The following is a 17105-nucleotide window of genomic DNA, read 5'->3' on the forward strand; positions in this document are numbered from 1 at the left end:
TTTATCCATTCACTTACTGAAGAATATTTTGATTACTTCCAAGTTTTGGCAGTTAGGAATAAAGCTGCTATAAACCTGTATGTGTAGGGTTTTGTGTAGATATAAAGTTTTCAGCTGCTTTGGGTAAATATCAGGTAGTGCAATGGCTGGATTGTATAGTAAGAGTATGTTTAAGAAACCACCAAACAGTCATCTAAAGTGGTTATACAATTTTTTACTTCCACCAGCAATGTCTGAGAGTTCCTATTCCTCCACATTCTTGGTACCTATCATTTGGCCATTCTAATAGGTGTGTGGTGTGTCTCATTGACATTTTAGTTTATATTTCCCTCTTAACACATGACGTGGAGCATCTTCTCATTTGATTATTTTTCACATCCATATATCTTCTTTGGTAAGGTGTTTGTTAAGGTCTTTGGCCCATTTTTTAATCAGACTGTTTGATTTTTTTTTTTGTTGAGTCTTCAGTTCGGTTCAGTTGCTCAGTCATGTCTGACTCTTTGTGACCCCATGGACTGCAGTGTGCATTTTGCCTTTTTTCCTTTTTTTTTGGCCATGCTGCACAGCAAGCAGGAACTTAGTTCCCTGACCAGGGATTGAACCTGAGTCCCCTGAGTGGAAGCACGGAGTCTTAGCCACTGGACTGCCAGGTAGTCCTGTTCAGTTCAGTCACTCAGTCCTGTCTGACTCTCTGTAACCCCATGGAATACCAGGTAATCCTGAGAGTTCTTTTCGTATTTTGGATAACAGTTCATTATCAGATATGTCTTTTGTACATATCTTATCCCTGTCTGTGTTTTGTCTTCTCATTCTTGATACTATCTTTTGCAGGACAGAAGTTTCTAGTTTGAGTGAAGTCCAGCTTATCGATTATTTCTTTCATGGATTGTGTCTTTGGTGTTGTGTCTTAAAACAAATCACCAAACCCAAGGTCATCTAGGTTTTCTCCTAGGTTATTTTCTTGGAGTTTTGTATTTAAATTTAGGTCTGTAATCCATTTTGAGTTAATTTTTGTGAAAGATGTAAAGCCTGTGTTTAGATTCATTTTGTTTTGCATATCGAGGTTCAGTTGTTCCTCTCCCATTTACTGAAGAGACTGTCTTTCCTCCATTGTATTGCCTTTCTCCTTTGTCAAAGATCAAATTGATCGGTGTCTATTTCTGGGCTTTACAGTCTGTTTCATTGATCTGTCTGTCTGCTCTTTCACCAGAATCACTCTCTTGATTCCTGTAACTTTATAGTAAGTCTTCAGTATTGTAGTGGCTATTCCAGGTCTTTTGTTTCTCTGTGTAAAGATTAGAATCAGATTGTAAGATAATTTTTTTGGATTTTGATTCCAACCGAAATCCATAGATCAGGTTGAGAAGAAGTAACATGTTGACAGTGTTGAGTCTTCCTGTCCATGAACATGGAATACCTATTTATTTAGTTGTTCTTTGATTTCATTCATTGGTATTTTGTTGTTTTCCTCGTAGAGATCATGTATATATTTTGTTCGATTTATATCTAAGTATTTAGTTTTGGGGGGTGCTAATGTAAATGATCCTGTGTTTTTAATTTTCACTTCCACTTGTTCATTGTTGGTATACGGGAAAGCATTTGACTTTTGTATATTCACCTTGTATCCCACAACATTGCTATAAATTGCCTATTAGTTCCAGGAGGTTTTGGTTGATTCTCTCAGATTTCTACATAGATGATCACGTCATCTTCAGACAGACCAGATTTGGTCTTCCTTTCTGATCTATATACCTTTTCTTTTCTTACCTTTATTGTATTACCAAGGACTTCCAGTTCCACGTTAAAAAGGAGTGGTAAGAGGGAATAGCCTTCCTTTGTGCCTAATGTTAGTGGGAAAGCTTTGTTTCTCACCATTAAGTATGGTGTTGTCTGTGGGTTTTCTGTAGATAGTGTTTATCAGGTTGAGAAACCTCCCCTTATCTTTTGCCTTTTAATTAGATTATCTTTATTGAATTGTAAAAATTCTTTATATATTTTGCATATAAGTCACATATCAGATATTGTTGTTGTTCAGTTGCTACATCGTGTCTGACTCTTTGAGACCCCACGGACTGCAGCGTACCAGGCTCCCCTGTCCTTTACCATCTCCTGGAGTCTGCATGAATTCATGTCCACTGAGTTGGTGATGCCATCCAACCATCTCATCCTCTGTCTACCCCTTCTCCTCCTGCCTTCAATCTTTCCCAGCATCAGGGTCTTTTGCAATGAGTTAGCTCTTTGCGTCAAGTAGCTGAACTTGGGCCATAAAGAAAGCTGATCACCGAAGAGTTGATGCTTTTGAACTGTGGTGTTGGAGAAGACTCTTGAGAGTACCTTGGACAGCAAGAAAATCAAACCAGTTAATCCTAAAGGAAATCAGTCCTCAATATTTGTTGGAAGGACTGATCCTGAAGCTGAAGCTCCAATACTTTGGTTACCTGATATGAAGAACTGACTCATTGGAAAAGACCCTGATGCTGGGAAAGATAGAAAACAGGAGGAGAAGGGGACGACAGAGGATGAGATGGTTGGATGGCATCACTGACTTGATGGACATGAGTTTGAGCAAGCTCCATGAGTTGGTGAGGGACAGGGAAGCCTGGCGTGCTGCAGTCCATGGTATTGCAGAGTCAGACACAACTGAACATCTGAACTGAACTTGTTTGCCATGAAGTGATGGAACTGGATGCCATGAACTTAATTTTTTGAATGTTGAGTTTTAAGCCAGCTTTTTCACTCTCCTCTTTCACTTTCATCAAGAGGCTCTTAGTTCCTCTTTGCTTTCTGCCATTAGGGTGGTATCATCTGCATATCTGAGGTTGTTGATACTTCTGGCAGTCTTAATTCCAGCTTGTGATTCATTCAGCCTGGCATTTTGCATGATGCACTCTGCATGTAAGTTAAATAAGCAGGGTGACAATATACAGCCTTGATGTACTCCTTTCCCAGTTTTGAGCCAGTGCATTGTTCTTTGTCTGGTTCTAATTGTTGCTTCTTGACCTGCATGCAGGTTTCTCAGAAGGCAAGTAAGGTGGTCTAGTAGTCCCATCTTTTTAAGAATTTTCCACAGTTTGTTGTGATCCACACAGTCAAATGCTTTAGTCTAGTCATTTTGCAAATACCATTCTGTGAATTGTCTTTACTTTCTTGATGGTATTGCTTGGTAAAGTTTTAAATTTTGATGAATATAATTGTTCTTAGTTTATTTGCATATGCGTTGGTGTCGTATTTGAGAATGCTTTACCTGGTCCAAAGTCATGAAGATTTACTGCTAGACCTTCTAAGAGTTTTACAGAGTTAACTATTCATGGTTAGCTCTGATTCATTTGGAGTTAATTTTTGTTTATGGTATAAGGAAGAGGTCCAGCTATTCTTTTTATGTTGATGTTCAGTGGTTCCCTCACTATTTGTTGAAAAGACTGTTCTATCTCTATCGAACTGTCTTGGTATCCTTGTTGAAAATCCCTTGCCTTTGATGTAAGGGTCTATCTGAACTTCAAAATCTGTTTCATTAATGTGTGTATCTGGCCTCTTGGTAGTACCAGCACAGTCTTGATTTCTGTAACTTCATTGTAAGCTTTGAAATCTGGAAGTGTGAGTGTTATTTCCATATTTCTGTTACTGATTCCAATCTGATAACTTATTTGTATGATTTCAGTTCTTTTAAATGTGTCGAGACTTTTTTTTGGTCTAGCATATGGTCTCTTTGGGAGAATGTTTGATGTACGCTTGAGATGAGTGGTTGCTTGTGTTCTACCGTTGTTGAGTGGAATGTTTGTTAGGTCTGGTTTGTGTATCATGTTCAAGACATGTTTCCTTGTTGATCTTCTTTCTAGATGTTCTGTTCATTTTTGAAAGTGGAGTATTGAAATCTCCAGCTGTTACTGTTTCTGGTTGAGCATCCTGGGTTGGGCATGATTGAGGCCCACTGTGCTTGGCCTGATAGTCCTGGGGTAGAGCTTCTGCCCCGTGAGTGCTGCCAGGCTGGAATAAGAGTACCTAGACCTTTTGGCTGTGCTTGTCTGGAACAGAGCTGCAGTATGTAGCTGGGGCAGATGAGAAATGCTGGCTGCTTGTCCCTCGTGGGGAGAAACTGCAGGCCTAGATTCCGGGGTCAGAGGGAGCGCCTGTTCTTGGCTCATTCTGCCTGGAGTATAGCCTCTGTCATTCTATGGAGCAGCAGTGAGCTTGTGGCTCAAATGCCACAGATTCTTGCTATTTTTACCAGAATTTAGCAGTATTTCTTACGTAAGTGTTTCTCCATTTGCTGTGTGTCCTTAAACATACTTTCCAGAGACTGTAAATGGTTCCTTTTTGTAACTTCTATCAGTTATGGTTCTTTAACGGAGGAGGGGATCTGTGGAGCTCTTCATGCCATCGTTCCTGACCTATTCTCTTTTCTTTCTTTCTTGTTTAAAAATTATTTATTTATTTATTTTTGGCTGTGCTGGGTCTTCATAGCTACACAGGGGCTCTCTCTAGTTGCAGCAAGCAGGGGCTGCACTTCATCGGAGTGCACAGGCTTCTCGGTGCGGTGCTGGCTTCTCTTATGGCGCTCCAGCTTAGACACACAGGCTTCAGTAGTTGAAGCACGCGGGCTCAGTAATCGCAGAGCACAGGCTTAGTTGCCCTGCAGCTTATGGGACCTTCTTGGACAAGGATCGAACCCATGTCACCTGCTCTGGCAGGCAGATTCTTAACCACTTGGACCACCAGGGAAGTCCTCCTTTCTTTCTTTTAAACTGGACAGGGAAGTTAGAGTGCTGATTAGATTGTTGCTGATAATTTTTGGTATTTCAGAGATGAGGTTGTATACTTCTTTTTGTATCACCTCAGAAGGCACTTAGCTCAAGTTGTGCTGCTGTTGGTGATACTATAATAAATTTGCTTTCTTGGTTGATCTGGTGACTGACAGATCCCTTCATTTTAAAGGTTTATTTCTTTACTTGCATTTAGTAAGTAATCTGTGGGATGATACTTAGACACACTGGGAATATCCTGTTCCCCAACAGCTCTTCTTTCACTTGATGGTTTTAGCATACATATTGATCCATGCCTGAATAAATTATATCACTGAGGGAACCTTTTTTGATTTTGAAATTCTTTTTCCTTCAATTTCTCTTATAATCTTATGCCTTCTTTTTCTCAGTTTACTTACTCATGGTTTTAGCTTTTAACAGTGGGGTGGGGTTATTGTTTGCATGTAATGTCCTAAAACTAAGGATAAACACAGGTAATGTAGTAGACTAAAAAATTGTCATGACTGGAATTAAAGTTGATGCAGGCCTGAGAAGTCTGTTTTTTGGTGATAGGCAGAGGTATTGGGTTTTCTTTATTTACTTCTTTTAATGAAAATTAGTTTGTTTTCAACTGTAGGCACATCTGTATTATCTTTGGACTTTGGATTTTTCCAGAATTGGGAAGATATCTTACAGAATCAAGCTTAGAAAGCCCACTTAGAAGGTCTGAGTGTTTTAGGCTCTTGGTCACATATCGCTAGATTATTTAGACTTTAATAGCATCGAAGACTATTGTAGTTCCAGTAATGAATAAATTGAACTGACCGACTTGTGAAATAGAGAGAAGGGCGACTTACCCTTTTAATTTTCACCTTCTCCTTTCCTCATATTGTTCTTAGGGGAAAAAAGGAGTATGCATTTAGATTTTGAATAATTCTCTTCGGTAGTATATTTAAGAACTTATAAAATGCTTACAAGGAGTGTTTCCTCTTGCTTATGATTTTGAAACTATTCAAAACAGTAAAATCAAAACAGCCTCAGTGTATGCATGATTAATTAGAAAACCTAGGCAAATTTAATCTTTCTGTTTGCTTGGTTGACCCCAGGGTCTTGATAATTAATAGGAACACTGAAAGGCAAAGGATCGCTGGTTTTAACATAGGTGTGAGATTTCTCTCAGCACACACAGGCCTGTAACAGCACTTGCACTGTGAGGGACTAGCTCCTCTGGCCTCGGGCCTCCCATGGCATGATCCTGTCGTGCCGTGAAGCCCCTGTCAGGTCCTTTGGGGAGTGTGCCCCTGCTAGTCTTGTCAGTTGGTCTGTGTCTGTCTCTGCCTCCCCTCCTCCCTCCTCTGCTCACTCCTTTCCCCTTCTCCTTTTCTTCTTCCCTCTCTTTCTGTGTCAGTCTCAGGTCTCCAGTTTTTTTGGAGACTAGTTTTATGTCTGCCTCAACTGCCCTGTGCAGATAACAGGAGCAGTGCTATTGTATTTCTGCATGCTAATTCCAAAAGAAAGATGTTGGAGGTTAGTTTCCAGGTGTTCTGTCCTTCAAACTGACTGCTCGTGGTCAGTAGTCATCTGCCTTTTATCCTAAATGAAGTTTGCTTCCACACTGTTGCAGTTGAATGACTCAGTACATTTTTCTCTGTTCTCTGTTGCCATTGTTGTCCTTTCAAGAGAACTCCACAACTGAGTACCGTGTGAATACTTAATACATGAAATGCAGTCCTTTTGTTGCTGGAAGGGGGACCCCTTTCAGGGCCCGAAAGCGGGCTCTTGTCTTACACTCGGAAATGAATTGTCCGAGGAGACACATGTGCTGACAAAGCAAGAGATTTTATTGGGAAAGGGCACCCGGGTAAGGGAACCCAGGAGAACAGCTCTGCCACATGGCTTGCAGTCTCAGGTCTTATGGTGATGGGATTAGTTTCCGGGTTGTCTTTTGCCAATCATTGTGACTCAAGAGTCCTTCCTGGTGGTGCACGCATTGTTCAGCCAAGATGGATGCCAGAGAGGATTCTGGGAGGTGTTCGGACAGGTGGTGTCTCCTTTTGACCTTTCCCGAACTCTTCTGGTTGGTAGAGGCTTATTAGTTCCCTGTTCCTTACCAGGACGTCCTGTCCTAAAACAACTCATGCAAATAGTAACTGTGGTGCCGGGCCAGGGTGGGCGGTTTCAATCAGTGTGCTTCCCCTAAGACTTTCAGATTTCTGATGGATTCAGGAATCGTTTTCTCCAGGAACCTGTTATGGGAGTGCGTGGTGTGTTTCTAGGTGTTTGAGAGCAGGGTGGTGTGGTGAGGCCGTTTTATGATTCAGTAGGAAGAGCTGAGTTTCCAGAACCTTTTTTTTTTTTTTTTTTGTTTTTGCATTGCTTTCAGTTTCTATCTTTTATTATAATGATGCTATAAACATTCCAGGACAATAAACATATGCATTTCTGTTCAACTTATACCTAGGAGTGGAGTTGCTGGGTGACAGGGTAAGCTTGCATTCAGAATACTCAGAATTGGTGGTAGGAATTTAAGCTTCAACCAGGGTTTACAGTTCAAAGTACCAGAAGCCAATTCTGGCAGATTTAAGAAGAAAGGAATTTACTGAAAGACCATTTGGTAGGTCATAAAATCACTGGGAGGATTTGAATAGGCGGCTCAGGAAAAGGCAAGGCGATTGGAGGGCCACATGGGTTGAAATGCAGCCAACATCACACTGTGAAACTAGTGCCAGGAGAACACTGTTTCAGTCACACTATATACCAGACTCCACAGTTCGCAGAGTCAACACTGGACTCTCGCCATCAGACTCACAACGCTCCAGAACCTTGATACTAGGCCTCGCTCTGCCATCTACTAGTTTTCTGCAGTGATCCTGGGCAACTCTCTTGATAGCTCTAAATTCTTCCTCTATGAAACAATGATACTACATATGCCACATTTGCTTTTTATTGGTTTGGTATGGGATCTTTAAAAAATTTAATATGCTTTAGTAATGTGGCATTTTAAATAATCCATTATTATGAGTCTGTCATTGCTGAATTGTTAATTTTTGAGGATACACTTAATCTGCATTTCAGGAACTGATTGCTGCCTAAAGCTTCCCTTGTAAGTTAATTAGTACTTGGAAATATTTCCAGTAGAAGTTACAAATAATGATTTGTTTCTCAGACCAAAAAGCCTTTTTACCCATTAGATAAACCACTCATAATATTGTTTTTGTGGGGGAAATGTACTCTGGATTCCAACTGGTATTCTAGAAATGTAGTTTTCATAGTTTGTTTTAATAATTCTCTCTTCCTCCCACCTCATCATTCTCCATATTTTTGGGAAAAAGACCCTTTTCAATTGTTAACAACTATTTCAGTACTTGGCACAGCATTGGTTCTCCAAATATATGTAAACTGAGCTCTCTCCCTCTCAGACTGAAATGGGCCTCTTGGAAACAAGGATCAAAAGGGAGAGGAGGAGAGGACAGGGCATATACTTCTGGGGAGGACCCGGATGGAGCAGGGTGCTTGGGGGAGGTAGGGATTCTGTCATTTACATTGTATCAGATGAATCATGAGGGTTGTTGTTACTGAATTGTTGAGGCGTGTCCAACTCTTTTGCGACTCCATGGACCGTAGCCCACCAGGCTCCTCTGTCAGGAATACTGGAGTGGGTAGCTGTTTCCTTCTCCAGGGGATCTTCCCAACCCAGGGATAGAACCTGTGTCTCATGCATTGGCAGGTGGATTCCTTTTACCACTGATCCACCAGGGAAGCCCAAATGTTGAGGGCAGGTGGGGCATAAAGATTAGAGTAAATAGACTTAAGGATTGCTTTGTCATGAAGGTCCAGAGAAGTGTAAAGTGTGAAGGTGTGTATATGTGTGTGTGTGTGTGTGTGTGTGAGTGCTCTGCATAATCTTTGTTCTAGGTATAAATTGCAATCATTGTTGGCAGTGGTCAATGATTTTATTTTTCTAATAGTAGCCCTAAACAGAGACATGGTGTTTTTCTTTCTTTTAGGGTTGGAGTAGGGATGAGTTCTGGTGGAGCCTTTGTCTATTATTATATTCACATGTTCTTCCCGTCTTCCAGGGACCTTTTTTGTGTGCATGTATTAAAGTCCAGACACTTTAGTTTTTCCCCTACAAGGTCTTCACGTGGTCTGTTCCTGCCTATTTCTCCAACCTTATCTAGTACTACTTTCTCCTCTTCTCATTAAATGTCAATTATACTGGCTTTCTTAGGTTTGTTTATAATATTAAAGCCGTGTTTTCAGTTGGTTTCTGTATCCAGAACTCTGCTTTCAGATTTTTGCCTGGCTGGGTCTCTCTTGTCATTCTCATGTCTCTTGTAAGTGTCACTAGAGAAGACTTCTCAGAATACTCAATCTAAAGTAACACACTCAGAGTCCATCTTTAACATTATCTTATTTTCTTTAATCACTGCCTCCTATCATCTCCTAACACTGTCTTCTTCCACTGGAATGTAAACTGCACGAAGTCAGGGACACCAGGTTGTTCACGGCTGTATTCTCAGCACCTGGAACAGTGTCTGGTACACAAAGGCTTTCAGTAATTTCATTGAATAAATCAGTTAATTAGCTTCTGTGTGGTTCAGTGTGAAGTCCTTTATTGTTCAGAATTGATCACTTTTGTTAATTCATCCAGTATTAACTATATATTGTGTGTCTTGTTGGCCCCATGGACCTCAGATGGCTTAGGTGTCTGTGCTGTCACTCATGAAGGGCAGTATTAGATTCTGATTAAGGGTGCTGGCTTTGGTATTCAAGTCCAGGGACTGCCACTTAGTAGACTGTGACCTTGGCAAGTTAAGGTCTCTGATCCTTTAGTTTCGTACCTAACATATGGTGATAATAGTATCTACCACATAGAATAATTATTAGGAATAAATAAGTAAAGCGCTTACTGCAGTGCTTGGCATGTAATATATGCTCAGATACTGGCTTGTTAAAAAAAGCCTGTATTATGTTTTGCTTGGGAGAGAATCAGTGAATTCCTGCTCTTCGTACTTTAGACAGTTCCCTCGTGAGAATGCAAATCAGTGCTGGTCTGCCTTCTTTTTCAGGAGTGTATGATGGAGGCTGCTGTGTGTTTTGTCATCTGCTGCATTAGCAGTAGAGCTGGACTTTCAGATGTACCTCAGGTTTAGATGTTCTAAAAGTCGTGCTTCTCAAACTTTGACCATTATTAAGATATACCTAGAGGACTTACTAAAGCTCTTTGCCCCAGTGCCTCCTGCTGTCAGCCCCTGTTTTCATTTGCTGCGTTTGGAGAGAGGATTGAGAATTTGTGTTTCTGTGAGGTGATGCTGGTGTTGCCAGTCCTTGATTGGTGCCACTTTGAGTGGGTTTTTCTAGAGTTGTGTTAATATGGTAGCCACTAGCCACATGTGGGAGAAAGCAATGGCACCCCACTCCAATACTCTTGCCTGGAGAATCCCATGGACAGAGGAGTCTGGTGGGCTGCCGTCTATGGGGTCGCACAGAGTCAGACACGACTGAAGCGACTCAGCAGCAGCAGCAGCCACTTGTGGCTGTTGAGTATTTGAAATTGGGTTAGTTTGAAATAAGATGTACCTTAAGTATAAAATATACACAGGATTTTGAAGATTTAGTATAAAAGATGTAAAATATGTCATTATTAGTATTTTCAAAATATTGAAAGGATAACATTTTGGATAGAATGAGTTAAATACTATATAATAAAACTAATTTCATGTGTTTCTGTTTCTTAATGTGTCTACTGGAAAAGGTAAAAAATTACATACATGGCTTGCTTTTGTGACTTGCATTGTATTTCAACTAAGTAGAAAAGTATATTGCCGTTGTCTTTATTTTATTTTTTTTTAGCATTTTAACTAATTAATTAATTTATCTTTGGGTGCACAGGATCTTCATTGCTTTGTGTGGGCTTTCTCTGGGTGTGGTTCCCTAGGCGTCTCATTGCAGTGGCTTCTCTTGTGAAGAGCAGGCTCTTGGTGCTAGGGCTTCAGTAGCTGCAGCATGCGGGCAGCATATGGGCTCAGTCATGACAGGAGGACTCAGGGGTTGTGGTGCATGGGCTCTAAGAGAGCACAGGCTCAGCAGTTGTTCAGTGGCATGTGGAATCTTCCCGGACTAGGGATCGAACTCATGTCCCCTGCATTGGCAGGTGGATTCTTATCCACTGTACCACCAGGGAGGTCCTGCCTCTCTTTAAAGTATCTTCTTGGGCCTCTGTAAAGTGAGTCTCTCTTTTATAGCCTATGTTTGAAATCATACATTACCAAGAAACCCTGTAAATTGAGTGAAAATCCACTTACTTATTTTCAAGTGATAATGAAACAGAAACTTATTCAAGAAGCTCCTATGATGGTAAAGAATCTGAAAAAGTATATATGACTTATATATATATAAAATAACTGAATCACTTTGATGTGTGATTAAATCAGAGTGATTGCAATCAAATGTGATTAAATCACTTTGATTTGTGATTGACTTAAAACTAACAGCACTGTACATTAGCTAAACTTCAATAAAACATTTACCAAGAAAGTTAAAAAAAACAACAACAAAAACTCCTAATTAGTGAGGGAGGTAATATATGTTTACAAGGGGCCACCCTAGTCAGTTCTAAGATAGAGGCAAGAACAGACTACTAATTTATAACCTTAGTCCAACTCCATTGCTAATTGGTAATATTTGTCTGATTCCAATTATTATACCCTGGCCCTTCGTTATTCACAAAGGCTTCAAAATGATTAATTTCCTTAAAAGTTATAATACTTTGGGTTAGATTTCTTGTAGAATCAATTTTTGGGACCTTCCCTTTTCTTGAGTCATTGCAATTTAATTACAACTCTTAACAAAGGAAGTAATTTGCTTTTGACTATGGGTTAATGACTTAGAGTTTTACTATCTGAAACATTCTTCAGTTTTAGGCAATTGCTGTCACAAAGCTAATTCCCGGTCACCTCTGTACCAAGAACTATTTTCTATCAACTTTTAGTTTTCAGTTTTTTTTTAAAAAAAAGTTTTTAAAGGGGTTTTTTTGGCCATGCTCTGCAGCATGTGGGGTCTTAGTTACCCAGCCAGGGTCAATCCTGAGTTTCCTGTAGTAGAAGCACAGAGTCTGTCACAAAGTCTTAACCACAGGACCACCAAGGAAGTCCTAGTTTTCAGTTTTACTTTTGCATACATTGTATATGTGTATTGTGAACAACTACATATACTTTCCTAACAAATAATTGAACACAATTTTGGGGATAATTAGAAACAGAATCCTAGAGAATTCAATAAATATCTTACGTGTTTTTAGGATGGTTTCAGACACTATAATAACGGAATCACTCTGGTGTGTACTTAAAACTAACACAACACTGTACATTAACTAAACTTCTATAAAAAATTTTGTTGAAGGATTAGGTGACCCAAACTTTAAGATCCTTTTTAACTTGAGGTTTATATTTTGTTTGTTGATTTAGGTTCTCTTGCCTACCCCCCCCCCCAATATTTCTTGGGTATGCATTTGTCTTTTATATTAAAAAAAGTTTCAGATGCATATTATTGGAGGCACCTAAGATGATAATATGAGGTACTTAGCAACAGTCAAAGCATTCCTTTTGCAGTTCTCTTCCTTCTGGTCTTCTTAAGGATAAAATGGTTAATACTTTTATAGCTTTTATAATGCTTATCTTGAACAAGAAACAAAATAATTAGAGTCTTGAGCAGGCAGTGTTAGTAACTGTTTTTTGTTTGTCATTGCCCCTCCCCCCTCCTTGTATTTATGCTTTGTAGTTCAGTTCAGTTCAGTTCAGTGGCTCAGTCGTGTCTGACTCTTCGCGACCCCATGAATCACAGCACGCCAGGCCTCCCTGTCTATCACCAACTCTCGGAGTTCACTCAAACTCATGTCCAGAGAGTCAGTGATGCCATCCAGCCATCTCATTCTCTGTCGTCCCCTTCTCCTCCCATCCCCAATCGTTCCCAGCATCAGAGTCTTTTCCAGTGAGTCAACTCGTCGCATGAGGTGGCCAAAGTATTGCAGTTTCAGCTTTAGCATCAATGAACACCCAGGATTGATCTCATTTAGAATGGACTGGTTGGACCTCCTTGCAGTAAAAGGGACTCTCAAGAGTCTTCTCCAACACCACAGTTCAAAAGTATCAGTTCTTCGGCGATCAGCTTTCTTCACGGTCCAACTCTCATATCCATACATGACCACGGGAAAAACGATAGCCTTGACTAGACAGACCTTTGTTGGCAAAGTAATGGCTCTGCTTTTTAATATACTATCAAGGTTGGTCATAACTTTCCTTCCAAGGAGCAAGCGTCTTTTAATTTCATGGCTGCAGTCAGCATCTGCAGTGATTTTGGAGCCCAGAAAAATAAAGTCTGACACTGTTTCCACTGTTTTTCCATCTATTTCCCAAGAAGTGATGGGACCAGATGCCATGATCTTTGTTTTCTGAATGTTGAGCTTCAAGCCAACCTTTTCACTCTCCTCTTTTCACTTTCATCAAGAGGCTTTTGAGTTCCTCTTCACTTTCTGCCATAAGGGTGGTGTCATCTGCATATCTGAGGTTATTGATATTTCTCCCAGCAATCTTGATTCCAGCTTGTGCTTCTTCCAGTCCAGCGTTCCTCATGATGTACTCTGCATATAAGTTAAATAAGCAAGGTGACAATTTACAGCTTTGACGTACTCCTTTTCCTATTTGGAACCAGTCTGTTGTTCCAAGTCCAGTTCTGACTGTTGCTTCCTGACCTGCATAGAGGTTTCTCAAGAGACAGGGCAGGTGGTCTGGTATTCCCATCTCTTTTAGAATGTTCCACAGTTTATTGTGATCCACACAGTCAAAGGCTTTGGCATAGTCAGTGAAGCAGAAATAGATGGTTTTCTGGAACTCTTGCTTTCTCCATGATCCAGCGGATGTTGGCAATTTGATCTCTGGTGCCTCTGCCTTTTCTAAAACCTGTTTGAACATTTGGGAGTTCACGGTTCACATATTGCTGATTTATGGGATAATAAAATGGCATTTGCTTTTAGAAATAAATTGGTTTAAGCAAAGGCAGTTTGAATTATGGGGTTTTTAAGTAAGAGTATGGGTGGTACATGAAAGAGAAATCCAGCAGCAACTTGAAAGAGTTGGTAAATGATTGAAGTATGGGAGCAGTTCAGAACATTGAGGCCTTTTCTCCATTTCTGTTACTGTTAATTTTGTAAGTATAATGTACATTCAGGTGTGTTCACTTGTCATTTCCAGGTTTCCATGGATCTCAATAGTGCCAGTACTGTTGTTCTTCAGGTCTTGACACAGGCCACCAGCCAGGATACTGCTGTGTTAAAACCCGCTGAAGAGCAGCTGAAACAGTGGGAGACGCAGCCAGGTTTCTATTCAGTGTTGCTGGTAAGTTGTTCTAAATGAGTTTACTATTGTTTTTGATAGAATGAGGTGCTATTAGTTTAATTGTTCTAAATTAAATTTAGTTTACTTTAGTGAAACTGATGCAGATGTTTGGCTGCCATCCCTCCTGCCACATATTAATTCAGGGCGTGGCTCTTGAGGATGTTTAAGAAATGTTTGTTGATGGATGATAAATATCCCCTCGGGGTACAGTAAGTCTCCTACATATGAGCCTTCAAGTTGCGCACTTTCAACGATGTGAACGTGTGTGCCAGCCCCTGTCTGTATGTCACCTGTTGTACTTACTACTGTACTTTTCAAGGGACTGGACTGTAAGATTAAAAAAACATATTATTTGTGTGAGAAGTATTGTAAACCTATTATAGTCTAATACTATATAGCTGGTTCTGTTAGTTGGGTACCTTGGCTACCTTTGTTGAACTCAGGAACAAATTGGACTGAAGAACACTCTCTCGGAACAGAACTGGTCTGTATGTAGGGGACTTACTGGTAGAATCTGCTCAGCAGGCAGCACTGTGCTGATAATCTATTTTAATGTGTTGATGCTGACTTGAATGAAGACTCTGTGTGGTACACTTTGATGTTTTGTCTTCATCCTTATCCTGCCCCAGTTAATTTACCTTGTCAGAATTCTTCATCAGAGGTTTCCCCACTGCTGCATGAGTCAGGTCTACCGTGCTCACTTTAAAACATTTTCTTTCCCCATCTAAAAATTATTTTCTTAACATATCTGATTTTTTTTCCTAGATATTATGGGAAATAGTATAATGATTAACAGTGCTTTAAATCTTTCTGGGAGTTTAAAGTTTTTGGGTAATTAATCAAAATTGTTTTCTTATTACCAGAATGAAAAGATGTCTTTTTGTACTGAAGGCCTTTCTTATTCTTTTTCTTCTGAAAATTTGAGAACTCTGATTGGTGTTTGAGCTTTAGTTTCTGACCATGGCAAGGAGGCTACGAATTGAATCAAAAACTGATTCAGTGTTTGTGACTGGGTCAAAAATTCAGAGCAGAACAGTTTACTGTATCTTGGAAAATAGAAAACTGTGGCATTACATACATATTTTGACTTCATGACTGAAAAGTTTTGAGTTGTTACATTTAAGAAGATATACTAGTCATGCCTGGAAGGGAAATTAAGTATCTGAAGTCATACTGGATATTCTGAATATAACATGAGAAAATTGTCTCTTTGGCACAGTAACACAGAGATAAAAACCAGATTAATTTCTAGAGAGACTGAAGAAAGTGTCTTCTTCTCATAGATCATCCCAGCATTGTGTTTGTAAATTTGGGGCATAGTATGTAAATCTTTAGAAAATCTTGTATCTTTATGCACTGGAAAAGACTCTGATGCTGGGAGGGATTAGGGGCGGGAGGAGACAGGGACGACAGAGAATGAGATGGAAGGATGGCATCACCAACTCGATGGACATGAGTTTGAGTGAACTCCGGGAGTTGGTGATGGACAGGGAGGCCTGGCGTGCTGTGATTCATGGGGTCGCAAAGAGTCAGACGTGACTGAGCGACTGAACTGAACTGAACTGGATGCTTATTTAAATGAGTATGCTTTGTAGTTCAGTTCAGTTCAGTTCAGTCGCTCAGTTGTGTCCGACTCTCCGCGACCCCATGAATCACAGCACGCCAGGCCTCCCTGTCCATCACCAACTCCCGGAGTACACTCAAACTCATGTCCACAGAGTCGGTGATGCCATCCAGCCATCTCATTCTCCGTCGTCCCCTTCTCCTCCCGCCCCCAACCTTTCCCAGCATCAGAGTCTTTTCCAGTGAGTCAACTCGTCGCATGAGGTGGCCAAAGTATTGGAGTTTCAGCTTTAGCATCAGTCCCTCCAATGAACATCCAGGATTGATCTCCTTTAGAATGGACTGGTTGGATCTCCTTGCAGTATAAGGGACTCTCAAGAGTCTTCTCCAACACCACAGTTCAAAAGCATCGATTCTTCGGCGATCAGCTTTCTTCACAGTCCAACTCTCACATCCATACATGACCACGGGAAAAACCATTGCCTTGACTAGACGGACCTTGGTCGGCAAAGTAATGTCTCTGCTTTTTAATATACTATCAAGGTTGGTCATAACTTTCCTGCCAAGGAGCAAGCGTCTTTTAATTTCATGGCTGCAATCAGCATCTGCAGTGATTTTGGAGCCCAAAAAAACAAAGTCTGACACTGTTTCCATTGTTTTTCCATCTATTTCCCATGAAGTGATGGGACCAGATGCCATGATCTTTGTTTTCTGAATGTTGAGCTTCAAGCCAACCTTTTCACTCTCCTCTTTCACTTTCATCAAGAGGCTTTTGAGTTCCTCTTCACTTTCTGCCATAAGGGTAGTGTCATCTGCATATCTGAGGTTATTGATATTTCTCCCAGCAATCTTGATTCCAGCTTGTGCTTCTTCCAGCCCAGCGTTCCTCATGATGTACTCTGCATATAAGTTAAATAAGCAAGGTGACAATATACAACCTTGACGTACACCTTTTCCTATTTGGAACCAGTCTGTTGTTCCATGACCGGTTCTAACTGTTGCTTCCTGACCTGCATACAGGTTTCTCAAGAGGCAGGTCAGGTGGTCTGGGATTCCCATCTCTTTCAGAATGTTCCACAGTTTATTGTGATCCACACAGTCAAAGGCTTTGGCATAGTCAATGAAGCAGAAATAGATGTTTTTCTGGAACTCTCTTGCTTTCTCCATGATCCAGCGGATGTTGGCAATTTGATCTCTGGTGCCTCTGCCTTTTCTAAAACCTGCTTGAACATCTGGGAGTTCACGGTTTACATACTGCTGAAGCCTGGCTTGGAGAATTTTGAGCATGACTTTACTAGCGAGTGAGATGAGTGCAATTGTGCGGTAGTTTGAGCATTCTTTGGCATTGCCTTTCTTTGGGATTGGAATGAAGACTGACCTCTTCCAGTCCTGTGGCCACTGCTGAGTT

At 40.5% G+C, this 17105-nt stretch overlaps 1 protein-coding gene across 4 annotated transcripts in view; it reads left to right on the forward strand.

The window, feature by feature from the left end:
* IPO11 (importin 11) overlaps positions 1 to 17105 on the forward strand; it is a 203585-nt gene that overhangs the window by 11618 nt on the left and 174862 nt on the right. For all 4 annotated transcript variants that reach the window (XR_016035238.1, XM_088827722.1, XM_055422006.2 and 1 more), the window contains exon 2: positions 13991 to 14134. Coding sequence is in view for 3 of the 4 variants with exons in the window: in XM_088827722.1 (XP_088683848.1) it covers positions 13997 to 14134 (138 nt within the window). In the remaining variant the exon portion in view is untranslated. The remainder of the gene's footprint in view (positions 1 to 13990; positions 14135 to 17105) is intronic.

The sequence above is a fragment of the Moschus berezovskii genome, chromosome 18 (genome assembly GCF_049115385.1).
Source record: "Moschus berezovskii isolate FMDL1 chromosome 18, NW_MosBer_1.0, whole genome shotgun sequence".
Lineage (NCBI taxonomy): Eukaryota > Metazoa > Chordata > Mammalia > Artiodactyla > Moschidae > Moschus > Moschus berezovskii.